General features: G+C 32.7%; 1 protein-coding gene across 1 annotated transcript; it reads right to left on the bottom strand.

The window, feature by feature from the left end:
• Positions 1 to 1,556: 1,556 nt before the first annotated feature.
• On the bottom strand, positions 1,557 to 13,667 carry LOC133192874 (uncharacterized). The gene is made up of 6 exons (XM_061328879.1): positions 13,661 to 13,667; positions 13,437 to 13,526; positions 10,577 to 10,669; positions 9,287 to 9,504; positions 2,352 to 2,474; positions 1,557 to 1,842 (listed from the first exon to the last, which is right to left on the bottom strand). The coding sequence occupies exons 1-6, from the start codon at positions 13,665 to 13,667 to the stop codon at positions 1,741 to 1,743; spliced, it is 633 nt and encodes a 210-aa protein (XP_061184863.1). The 3' UTR covers positions 1,557 to 1,740.
• Between the last annotated feature and the right edge of the window lie 233 nt (positions 13,668 to 13,900).

The raw sequence follows: 13,900 nt of genomic DNA on the forward strand, positions 1-13,900 counted from the left end.
TCCTGCCCGGTTATAAGAATGTAAAACTACTGAGAGTCGATGGTTCTTATCACGGTGTTCCAATGATAAATTCTTATGCATTTCGATAAACATTTGTGACATATTTTTAGAACAGAAGCACACGTAATGGTGTTATCATAAAGGTCTTATATGTGATGTCAGTATGTATTTCTTTTACCAAAAAAAAAAAAAAAAAAAAAAAAAAAAAAAAAAAATGCCTTATGATCATAGATCAGACTGGATCTATGAATATAAACTCTGAAAAACTCAAAAAGGATTTTTATTAAGAGAATCTTTTTTAAATTATAAAATGGCTTAGATTTATTAAAAAAAACCCGGATTCTTCAAAATTGTGGCTGACTTGTCAGTAATTGTTAAATTAATGTAAAAATACAACAGCTGTGCATTTAAAATTAATCTGTCATTTTTTCCCCTCGCAATATTTATTTGCATTATATAAGTTTCCAACGTCACAAACGGCTCTTACGTCTATTAAGCATACCAGTTCTGAAAGGCGCTAAATTCGTATTAAAGATTAACGAAATAAACAATTATGAATAGAGAAATTAGAGAATGTAAATATAAGCATTGAATTCTTATTTTTGGATGTCGTCGGTCCTATATCCCACCTGGCCGTGCCGACAAATCAATTCAATTCGTCGGCACGGCTAGGTGTGTTATCACGCTAATGCGCATTATTCAATTTGTCGGCACGGCCAGGTATGTTATAGGACCGACGACATCCAAAAAAAAGAATCCAATGCTTAAGTGACGACAATTTGTAATTTATATGACTTAGAAACTCCGAAAATTACGTCAAAATCCCGAGTGTTTAGCATACTGACCATAAAAATGACGTAACCAGAGACACAAAGTAAAAGTGAAAGCAAAGTAAAATTTTAACATCAACTTTTGTTCATTACTTGGATGCATGCTAACGGACACAATTGCCAGTTGGGAGAATGTTTACATAAATTACAGACTATCCTGTGGAGTTTTATTCAGTAGCTCTTATAGTTCTGAAGTGGTTTAAGTGTGTCAATTATAGCATGTTATTATCGAATCTTATGTAGAAGTTTTTGAATAAATTCTACTTCATATGAATATACAAATAGAAACCAGCTGAGTCATACAAAAAGGAACATTCCGTACAATATGGCGAGACGTATTTGTAGCATTGTGACCGACCCTTCTCTACGCTTGAAAATACTTCAAAAATTAAAACAACACCCGAGACGACAAAACTACCCAATGAACCTAACTGAAGACGGAATCAACCATGCAAAAGACATACCTATATCCCAGTTATGAAAAATTCGTCATCCAGAGGAAAACGACGGAGAGAACATCTCATTTGTGATAACTCATAACCCACGTAACCACAATATTCTTAATTTAGCTTTTAACGAATACACTATATAATCCAATATTAAAACAATTTGAAAATATGAAAAATCTTCTGGACAAATCGTCAATTATTACCAGCAGAAGACAAGAATTAGAGGAGGTTATTAACCAAAGCAAAATTTTCCTCCAGCAACCAGAGAATCGTCAAAAAGTGTGGTGACCCCGATGTGGAACTTGTGAGTTCATTCAGGAGGGCGAACAGATTACACTTTTAAAAAAGAGGGGAAAGTTTTCAAACCAAATATTAGTATGAATTGTAAATCTTCAATTTGGGACAGACAAATCAACTCAACGCACGAGTGAGGGTTCACAAACAACGTAAATTCAATATTGCTACAGATGTTGGTTTATTGTATAGAAATCTGATACACGAGGAGTAGTCGTCTCATCTAATGTCAATATCATCGGAGCATCAGTACACGTCTGGGCCGCAATCTATAATACATAATGGAATCGTCATGTATTGGTCAGATAAAGACAAGATGAATTACAATAGTTTAAAAGAATACACAAAAGCATAGCTGTATGTTTGACATAACAAATGGGTCTTCTATGCAATGTTTTCAAATAGGATGATTGTCCTAAAACCCATTGTATACGATTTATAAATGTTTGGAAAACTTGTTTTAAATATATTTCAAGGTTGTAAACTGACCAACATGCCTTGATGAGACTTAATGAGACCGTTACTGTAATTATGAACACAGAAATAAATAAAAGAAAATGACGGGGGATTTTTTTTGTAGTAAAAATGTTGACATTTTTATTTTCTAAAATTACAGAAAAAATTTGAAACTTTGATTTAACGTGGTAAGCTATAGGTTATAATTGCACTTTGTTAGAATGCAATATATTTTAATTGGATATAATTGTGAATACTTTAGGTTACACGAAGCTCATTAAATCAATCATAGGCCTAATTAAAGATACTACAGTGTATGTACCTTAAGCTTGAATTCTGTCCCCGTTTCTGTACAGTCGATGAAAAATCCCGCCATATTTGTGCTTTTGTCAAAGAACGTGGAAATAGGTGTGTATGGTAAAATTGATTTACATGAAGAGTATACCTGTAAAATAAAACTGCATCATCACTTTCTTTTTTTTCAAATTGAGATGTAAATATGGATCAGTAGGCATTGAAAAGCCTATAAAAATGTACATTGAGTTTTATACAGTTTTATGATGAACTAGCACTTTTTAAGATACTTATATCATGTAGCCTCCTTTGTTAAGCATAACTAAGATAAAATAACATCTAAGTGAACTATATCGAGATATAACAGAAAGACTAGGAGAATTTTTCTATCAGCAAGTAAACTCTTTTATTATATACCCAACTGTTTGTCATTCAGTTTTACTGTTGAATTTACGCAATCACGTAACGGTGTGATCCGACGTTCCGGATCACCACACGGTGGTTTTCTGAATCCATATCACCCCTCTCTGAATCTGATGACGTAGTACACAGAAAAATGACGTTTTTATTCTCACGCATCAAAAAGTTCCTTGGAAAAATGCTTTGTTTAATGTATAAAAATTATGTAATTGATCTTAAAAGTTTCCTTTTATTATATTTTGCTGGTTGTAAATAGGTATATAATAAATTTATCATTACAACAGTAACTTGATCCGAAGAGCCGTATCACGTCGAGTTGACAGGCGCGGATCATCAGATCAAACGAGACGCGAAGCTGTTATAATAATAAATATTTAACAAACACCTTAAAAGCGAAATGAGCTCAAATTATGAGTATTCAAGAAAGAGATATATCATTTAACATTTCGACATATAATTTTTTGTATAGTTTTCTATAATACGAGTACATGTATATACAAATTAAAGAGAACAATCTTCACGTTTTCATCAGCTCTAAATCTAACATTTTATAAAGATACAGATACAAGCGTTACATTTAACAAGACATGTACAGTTTAACAGTGTGTGTGTTTAATGTTGATCGAAAGAAAATAAAAAACGTGGGATCTCAAGGACCAATTTATAAATAAAGATAACAAATGTTACCGTAGAAGCAAAAACTTTCATAGTATAACTAAGAGGTGAAGGAAACACAGGTTTTATAAAGAACTGGGTACGTTACATATAACAAGGCGGCCCTGTCTCCAAATTTGATTTCAATTTTATACAAACATGCCTACGATGTGTCCTTTCAAGATCATTTTATTTTTTTTAAATTATCACATACCGTTTTTTCCGTCAGATGTCTCGAAAAATGGGGAGTTTTCTTTAAAAATTACAAATTTTGACGTGATAACGTCATCACGGCGTTACTGATTTTAACGTTACGTTAAAAGAAATCTGTGAATTTTCTGAACCGGAAACTATTTACTTTAATCTGCCTTAGTTCCAGAAAACAATTTTGAACTTTTATTTTAATTCATTGTACATATATCTGTGATAGCTGGAAGCTTTAAGGAGTATAAAAATCTGTAGGAAAATATAATTTTATTGCAAATGATTCTATCAGACAAGTAATGAGGCTTGATTCATCCATACAGACGAGACAAGGTACGTTCTTTTAAAATTTATATCACGTATACATGTATATGTGCGCGTATCAAATTTATTAAAAAAAATTATGTGAAAATTTGCTAGATTTCTTCAACCTTTTTTCGCATTGTCTATGAAGTTACATTTAAAATTTTAAAGATGCATTGATCAATTAAAAAGAAAATTGGAACGTCCCATATAAAATTGTCAAAATTGGACTTTTGGCAATGAAAAAGCCATCACCCCCCTTTTCCATTCCAACAAATGGCAGCGCTAATAATTTCGTTTCTTCTATTGATAAATGTATAAATTACTCACTATTTCAGAGTTATGAGGTGTTTGTTAAACTGCGTTCATTTTTCTTTGATGTTAGAATTTCTTTTATAGATCGTTATTTATTCATTCCAGTGGATCCGCTTTACTGTATGGTTCATGTCAAATGCACTAACCAGGAATAATCCCCAATATACTTACACACATTCACTTTCTATTTTAAACCACAAGGGGAGGCCAGTTATAAGATGTTACTTGAGGAGTCCTGATTGATGGGGCGATTCCAATTTTTTTCCTTGTTTAGCGTCCACCTTAAATTCGAAAACCTGTCTTCCAATCCGAGAAGTTTTAAACTACTAGTTTATTGAAATAAAAAAATTAATACGCCACTCAAAAAAGAGAGATGTCAATTCCAAAAGAGTTAAACGCATCTCAGAGATTCGTATTAGTTTATTTTAATTGGAGTTAACTTTGTAATTGCGTTTGAAAGCTTTGTATTTGTCAATTTTAATTTGCGTTTGTTTTCAATTTCATAACCTCAAAAATGTACATGAATTCTCGGGAGGGGATTCAGAAGCCTCTAGTACACTCTAACGGGCATAATTCCCTAAAAACTAAAATGTATAAAATTGAGGATATAGTATGTGTGTATGATTTACATATAGAGTTTATCCACGTCGGCTATGAAAATCTCCGCGTGTCGTCTTCAAAGCAATGCAGCATGAAGCGGCAGACATTGCATTGATATCGATCAGTAACAGATCGATCAACGGTCACGGTCGAGTGGAAATTTTTTTATTGGTCCTCATTAAAGTACATGTACATGTATAACTTGATTATCAGTAACCCCCCCCCCCCCCCCCCCCACACACACACACACGTCTATTTAAATGGAGACAAAATACAAATAATCGAAATGCAGAATAACAGATCACACATAAAAGAATCAAAATTCACTTTCACGTCCCTTTTGATATACTACATAGAGATTTAATTTCTAGTTCATTTATCAAATTATACGAAATCTGATGTTATTTTGTTACTTGTCAGTTATCGGAACAGTAAGTAAAACGTGTCACAGTGTTTCTTATAGAGTTATCTTTGCCATTCCTGGATTATATCGCTTGATTATGTTTCTTTTTCATGTTAGTGTCTGATAAAAAAAATCTTTAAAAATATACCTAGCAAACTGCTGACATGTATTACATGACTATACATCTACTAAGACAAAAACTGCTTTAAAATAGATAATGATTTTGCTTTAAAACTCCTCCTGATGTTTACATGGTACACAACCGTAGGTAAGATATTTGATATATTTCAGAGACAATGATAATTTTATCACTTTCTTCGGATACATTAACTCTCTGGGGCATTTCCTCCACAAATCTTTACATTTGTCCTTGTAGTAACGATAAGATACTTTAAATATTTTTTCCAGAACGGATTATTATCATAGACGGACGTATTTTAAAAATTCAGAGATAATGTGCACCATTTTCACAAAGGTGTAGGTCGGCAGTGGCAGATTTAGAAGTGATAAGTCCTATATAAAACACTTCCTTGTTATGCGATAAAACACTAGAATCCTTTCTGACATAATTAATTATGTCAAGGATAACAAGTTTTGAAAAAAAATGTTCAAATGGTGACTTCTACTAGTATACCCCAAACTTCCCTCCTACCCCCCCCCCCCCCTTTAACTGCCCCGATCACTAGCTACATGTATTGTCTTTTGATATTTATGAATCACACACATATATAAATTGAAAACGAATAAAACATACTTAAGAAAGCTGATGATTTTCAATAATAATAAAAAAAAAAACAACAAAAAAAACAAAAAAAAAAACAACCTTTTCTTGAACAGTCAAATAAAGTCAATGTCCATTATGAAGGAGACGCGCTTTTTAACTGGAGGTACATGTACCTGTATGTAATTAGATGTAAATTAATTGTCTGAACCAGCCCAACTTTATGTCGTTGTTACTTTTTTACGCTGTACATATTGATTGAATATTTGTTGATTATTTGTTTCAAGTACATATTTTCAACATGATTGCTCTTTGTGACGTCATGTTTTCAATGCATTGCGTCATTAATATTACATGTAATGTCGCATAATAAATTTCACTGAGAAAGGTTTAAATGGTTTTCATTTGCCTTAATTGTATTAAATTATTTTTTCAAGTGCAGAATTGAATTTAAAAGACAATAAAAAGAATAATAAAACCTTCAGATACAGAATTAAACAATTTATTTCTTTAAAAGTATAGATTTATTGTGGAGAAAAGTGACGTCTATCAAAACATGCAGCATTTCCAACTTCACTTTTTTGTAAAAACGGATGTGGCCGCACTTTTGTAAGGTCATTTTTTCTTTTTAATATTAGAAATCGGGTTATATAAGGATTTGTTCTTTCTGTGAAGTTTCGCATACATACTCGGATGCGGCCATATCAAAATATAGACTTGAAGAGGAGGAAAACGTCCAAAATAAGGGAATTCCGGAATATAAGACCGGTTTTAAACGTTATATAAATGAAAGGGCGCTTGAGTTGAGAAAAATTGTTACCCATTTCACACACAGGGAAACCTCAACTGTAACTTGACAAATTTGATAAAATGTAAACCTGCGTTTAATTTTTGCCGATTCTACAGGGCCGATTATTGGGCTTACCGTACCCGGTTCTTTATTGGGAAAATGAAAAAGCAATGGCAGATCTGAAATATATACAAATACAAATAAATAATACAATATCATAATACACAAAGACTTTGAAATTAATACACTGAAACAAAATACATTAATTTCCTATTCACTTGAAAATAAGGAAATTTGAGATGACTTAGCCCAAAAGTGGTATTTTCATAGTTTAAAAAAAAAAACGTTTCTTTCAAAAATATGAAAAAAACTTAAGCTTATAACTTGGACTTAATAAATAAATTACAAAAAATTAATAAAGAAAATTTACCTTTCAAGTGCTGACAAGGCAGCTGGTAATTTGTAAGAGTAGAGTTAAATTTCCCGCACTGATAGGAATGAGCCAGCGCCTCAGTATTTACAGAAGGAAAACCGGTTAAACAAGATTTACTGGGGAACCAACTTACTGGCCAATGAAATTTTAGGAGTAGAATTCATGAATGAAAATCAAAACACGAATTAGCTACTAGCAAATATGGCATATACATGTAGTAAATAATGGCTGAGCTAGTTCTTAAGAAAAAATCGAAAAATTATTTTAAATAAATATCACTCTGTCACAATAGGGATAAAAACCGTTCCTAAGTGATCTAAAATTAATTTGTGTGGACTTAATTTCGTTGATTCAAAATAGATATATCACCACATAAAAAAACTTTAATTTTGGGATTTAGTTTTGTTAATAATTCTTATCATCGATATAAACGAACTTTTAATTCCCAACAAATATTTGTGCATAATTATATTAATCAAATGCTTTTTTCAGAATCATTTTGAATACTAGATCAAAAGAAACTTTTAAGTAATAGAATGAAGTTCGAGCCAATCATTTCATTGCAAATATTAACAATTTTTGGCAATTAAAAGCCTTGAAGTTCGTTTAATCCGATCATTTCTGCGTTTAACACTAATTTTTAAGTTTTGTTTTTACAAACAGAAATCTCAGGACAGATAACAGTCTTTTGAGAAAACGAATTGTTTTTCACAAAAATCAATTTTGTCTAAAATTCGGTTGCCTTTCCCTACTTTTATATTGTTTGAATTAAAATGCGGAATATGTGCAGCTAAGATCATGATATGTTTATCGGTTTAATTTGATATACATGTACATTAATGACCACCTAATTATAAGAATGTTGAAACACATTCTTACTTCACTTTACTTAGAGTAATTTATCCTCAATGATTAATTGTCACCTGAGCTTAATACAACACTGTAAATATCCATAGATAGAAGTATAAAATAAAACAATATGAACTGAAAGATGAATACATGTTGTCCAAAAGCAAGAAAAATAGGATGATCAGGGATCAATAAAATAATTAGTCTAGTACTCCGTAAAAAACTTAGAATAGATATATTTACTTGCCTGTATTTGCTCCTATATGTTACTATCACAGCCCTAGAGGGGGACAGGGATCATGAAATTGACAATTTTTGCTCCCCTTCACTCGATTATATTCGCTACATACCAAAATTTGTTGAAATTGGTTTAACGGCTCAAGAGAAGAAGCAAATATTCAAATGTTGACGGCACATTGAACGACGACGGACAAAAACAAATAGCAATACGTCACCTGAGTGACTCGGGTAACCTTAAGGTACAAAAGAGGGATTGGCTTGACAATTTTATCTAAATACTTTACCTTTAGAAAAGTTTCAGGCCTAGGTATATGATCGGATGGTTTGCGTTTATTTCGACGGAAAATACTAGGCATGGAATTCGACGGACATGAATTCATCCTACTAGTTAAAGATATGATGATTGTGAAAATTGCATAATTTAAAAACGCAAGGAAATCTTGGGAAAATGATATTAAGTCTAATTACAATACAGCGTAGCGACCATGTCAGCCTTAGCCATATAAAGAAACAAGCCATGTACACGTATTCCTTTCAAAGGAAATAATCGTCGAAGTGTAATACAGTTAAAAACGCTTATAGCGAAGTGCCAGGGACAAACAATTTTGATTCGTTATAAATGTAATTCGTTTTACCCGTTTATTTTTCAATAGGTTTTCAAACGACGGGGAATGGAATCAACAGAGATCGGCAAAAGCCGATCGCAACAAGAATGATGGAACAGTTTCAGAAATACATTAAGATATTAAAGGAACAAAAACAAACACGTTTTTCCCGAGACCCAAATGCATGGTCGTACATCAAATTTCACTTATTCTCGATGTTTAAGTCCTTTTCAATATTTTGCTAGTAACATGCTTGTGTATTGCAAGCATTTCGACATACGCGTCGATATATGGTTATTTTCTTGAAAAAGTAATTTTCACCGAACTTGAGTACAGCATTGTCAAAAATACTGTAAACTACTCGTAAATATCATTATGACATCCCCTAAATGAATATACCAGATCACTCATCCATGCAATACATACCGATAAACCTCGCATCCAGGAGGTCCTTTCCGTGGAATTACATTTATGGATGACGTAGGCCTCAGACGACTGGTGTTTATTATTACTGGGACACAGTGATGCTCTGATGTCCTCCACATGTATATTTTCTGCGATGGATTCGATGACACTGATCTTGTGGTTGCTACATTTTAATTGCACCAATGGAAGAGTAGTGGTGATTGAAGTGGTACTTTGAGCTATACACACAAACAGTACCATTACAAAGTTGAAAACTTTCAGAATTTGCTTCAAATTTATATCAAACATTATTTTTAGCTTAGCATTGTTAATAATGGTTTCTTTTCTTCAGCACATATTCAGTAAGAGACTAACATGAAATGCTGTCCACAGTCTAATATTGCTCATTTGGTTTGCTAGTGACTGTCTACAGAAATATCACGGGTTGATCAATCTCATAGACGGCGAGGCTAAGTTTTATTTTGTCGAGGACCAATAATAGTTAACAAACCTTCGGATCAAATTACAATTAAAGAATTTTCTCCTCGGTGCAAATCTTCCTTATTCGTCATCTTGTTGTTTACTGATTACGTCACTGAATAGAGGCGCTACTCATAATTTCATCACAGCGTTGCCAAATTGAATGTATCGGTTTCTTTATTAAAAGCAAAAAATAACGCTAGCATAATAAACATTGTTTTGTCCCCCATGTTGCCGTTTTTATCTTTTTACTTGCCATCTACAGAAATATAGATGGCAGATAGATAACTTCCATTATCCAAGGACAGAGCGTCATTGTAGTCCGAGGCAAAACAAAATAGTGATGAGTCTTAGTGAAGAGCGCTTAGAATGGCGAATTGTTTTACATCCTCCTTACCTTTATATTATAAAGATCGTTCTTGTAGTTTGTTTGTTTGTTTGTATGTTGTTTAACGTCCCTCTCGAGAATTTTTCACTCATATGGAGACGCCACCACTTGCCGGTGGAGAGCTGCAAATTTTGTCCTATGCTCGGCACTTAAGGCCATTGAGCAGTGAGGGATCTTTTTCGTGCCAACACCTACTGTGACACGGGACCTCGGTTTATACGGTCTCATCCGAAGGACCGGTCTCCACGTCCCACAGTGGGATTCGAACCCGCGACGTAAGGATCAACTCCTTACTTCGCTACTCTAGAGCAAACGCTCTAACCACTGCGCCACGCGGGCGACCGTTCTTGTAGTAAATATATTGATGTAATCTCCCCTATTTTATATAAAAGTACTGGAAATAGCTGGAGTGTTCGATGTGTTGCTTTCTACGATGTACATACCCTGACAATGGCAGTATTGATGGTGGTTGTGGTCCCTTGAACACTTTCCAGTTGCTCCTGCTTGGCATTGACAATGGCTGTCTGAGGTGCAGTCTGGTACAAAATAAAGATAAAAATGGTAACTTTGTATAAATATGACTTAAAATAGAATATATTTATTCTCTTTTGAAGCCATATATGAGGGCCATTAAAAAAATTTGTCCTTCGTGGGATTAAGAAAATAAGGACATGAAATCATTTTCATTTCTTCATTTCATTCATTCAAAGTACTGCCTTTTAACACGTATACACTTTTTCAGTTGAGAAATCCACTCCTGGAAGCTTTTCTGTATTTCTCTTTAGGCAGACCCTTTACAAACTGATGATCTGAAGATCAAAGTGATGATCTAGTTATAGCTTCTTCACGCTAAATGTCTTTCACGTTTTGGAAACAGAAAAAGCCAAGGGGGGAAATAATATCTGAATAGTAAGCATGGTGAGGGATGACAAAACCTCCCTCTTTACTGAGAAAATATGTGACTAATTTTTACTTATGGGCTGTGGCATTATCAAGCAATCCTTGATACTTGATACTTTTGGACGTCTGTTTTTGTATTGCTGTTTGTGTTTCTGCCAAATTATACATTTGTACATTTTTCTAGTAACACTCTTCTTCTTTGGATTAGAATTTTGCAACACAACAGCCTCCTTATGAAAGAAAATAGATATAGATATTTAATCTTTTTGTGCTCTAAAAACGTAAGTGAACGCCTTGTATGTTTTGTTATCCATACTTTCTTATCAAACTTTCTTTGCGGCTCAAAATAAATGCACCAACATTTTATCTCTGTTATTATATCTGAAAATACTCGACTTGTCCTCTTTTTGAATAGTTTAGTTATTTTATCGCACATGAAACACGGTTAGCTTTCCTGTTCTCATACAGTAAATGAGGTATCGATCTTGCAGAGATCTTCCTGTGTCCGAGGTCTCTTGTTAGAATTTTATGAACTGCCTCCATTTATATCCGTACTATACATGTACAAGCTAAGTCCTTAACAGTGTACCTTTACTCTCTTTACTAAATCTTTGATTTTCAGCAATTTTTTTTTTCATTACTAACTCTTTTTGTCTCCCATCGTTCATCATCTTTAACACTTTCTCTTCAATCTGTGAATTTTTACAAATACCCGGGAAGGGTTCTCTATGACAGTTGTTGGTCTCCATATATATTGTGTATTCTTCGTATGTTTCTTTGGATGATCTTTTAAGGTTTAGCACAGGCTTTCATGAAGTTTCTTTTTTATCTGTTATACTTACTTTCTTTCCCATGAGAAAAACAATAGAGTATCATGTGTAGGGTATTTTCAAAACTTCATAATTGATATGCATGGTAGATAAGGAATTTAATAACCCGTTAAAAGTGTGTTTGAAGTGATCTACATTCAATTTTAAATGTAGGACTGGGGAGGACAAAACTCTTTGAATGACCCTCGTACACTGTTGAGTTTCCTAATTCGAGACTTTTCGCAAAATCACTTACGCAAACAGAGCTTACAATGAAATATTTTTTCTATGTTGTTGAGTTGAATACTTAGTCTGCGTAGTTGAATAAAGCAGGTTAAAATAAAATCAGCTAAAAAGGTAGTGAATATGTTGAAAATGCCTAAAAAGTTTTCCGTAATAGTATTTTTAAGAAAAGTTCCGAAGAAAAATGTTGTAGATATTCAGTAGTAAAACTCATTATTTTTAAATGGCTGCAGAGAAAAGATGAAAGCCAATCAAAAAAAGATTTTTAAATATGACAATGAAATAAGCATTATAAATAAATCTTTTTCACTACAATTGAAGGAAAAATCCATGTTTCTGTTCATACCATAGAAATGTAATGTTTTTCTCTCGGTCTGCTCATCATACATAGCCATAAAACAATTATACATAAAAACAAACATACATAACAATAATAAACAATCGTGCATAAAAACAATCATATGTAGCCGTAAAAACAATCATACATAGCCATAAAAACTATCCTACATAAAAACAAACATACATAGCCATAAAAACAATCCTACATAAAAACAGTCATACATAGCCATAAAACAATCCTACATAAATACAATCATACATAGCCATAAAAACAATCCTACATAAAAACAGTCATACATAGCCATAAAACAATCCTACATAAATACAATCATACATAGCATGTGATGGGACATCGGTTAATTTTCATAATCGATCATCGGTTGGAATCGTTACTGCTTCCGATGCAATTTTACCGATTGTAATTGTATGTCATAATTTTATATATAAAACATGTAAAAAACAGACTATTACAAGTATTTCATATTATTTCTTTATCATGAATATATGAAATATATAATATATTGTTATCTCTGTTGTTTTGCTTCTTTTACACTTTCAATAAATGCACCTTTTGGTTCTTAATCACCTCTGCTTTGTGCTAGTTGGTGCAGACGCCATTTTCTTTCATTAGAAAGAAATAAAATTTAAACAGGGAATGGAAAATTCAGGAATGCATATTATAAGAAGTAAGTTTCCAATGATGGATTATGAAAAATAATAATTGATCATCAGAATCGGTAAAAAATTTTCGTCGTCAATCGATGTTTTCTGATTATCGGTACAACACTATACATACATGTAGCCAGAAAAACAATCCTACATAAAAATAATCCTACATAGCCATAAAAATAAAAACGATCATACATAGCCATAAAAACAATTCTTGTCATATATTGCTAATCGTGAGAAAATTTTGTTCATGAGACCTGAGTACCAATTAAGAGTTTGTAAAGGACAATATCTTCTTTACTAAAAGTGTTGATATAACTATAACAAGTTACGTGTACATTACCGTAACAATGACAAGTATGGGTGTGTCCTGAGCAGTAGGGGTGTTTTCCGTCATGGCAATGACAATCTCTGCTTGATGAACAACTTGGAGCTGAAAAAAAAGAAGTTAGAAACTATTCTTAAATTTTTGACTTGAAGAAAAATGCAAATAAATAAATGAATAAATGATATTAATAATCAAATAAAATTTTAAAAAGCGTCGAGACATTCATAAGAGTTATATGCCATTCATGTTTCCAAGTTACATGGAATAATGCTGTCAATTTATAAACGCATGGCATCATTTCTATATACACTCGAAAACTCAATAATACTGCTGATAAAACCAATGATATTTTTTAAAGAATTATTTAGCATATTTCAGAATCTAATATTGTGCAGCTCACTCTGAAGTGGAACATACTTATTCAATGACCATAACTAGATGTAGTTTAATTCGGGAGGTAAATGGCTAGGTCTACTGCG

The sequence above is a fragment of the Saccostrea echinata genome, unplaced genomic scaffold (genome assembly GCF_033153115.1).
Source record: "Saccostrea echinata isolate AGI-Se365-2 ecotype Australia unplaced genomic scaffold, CSIRO_AGI_Sech_v1 ptg000025l, whole genome shotgun sequence".
In the NCBI taxonomy this organism is placed as follows: domain Eukaryota; kingdom Metazoa; phylum Mollusca; class Bivalvia; order Ostreida; family Ostreidae; genus Saccostrea; species Saccostrea echinata.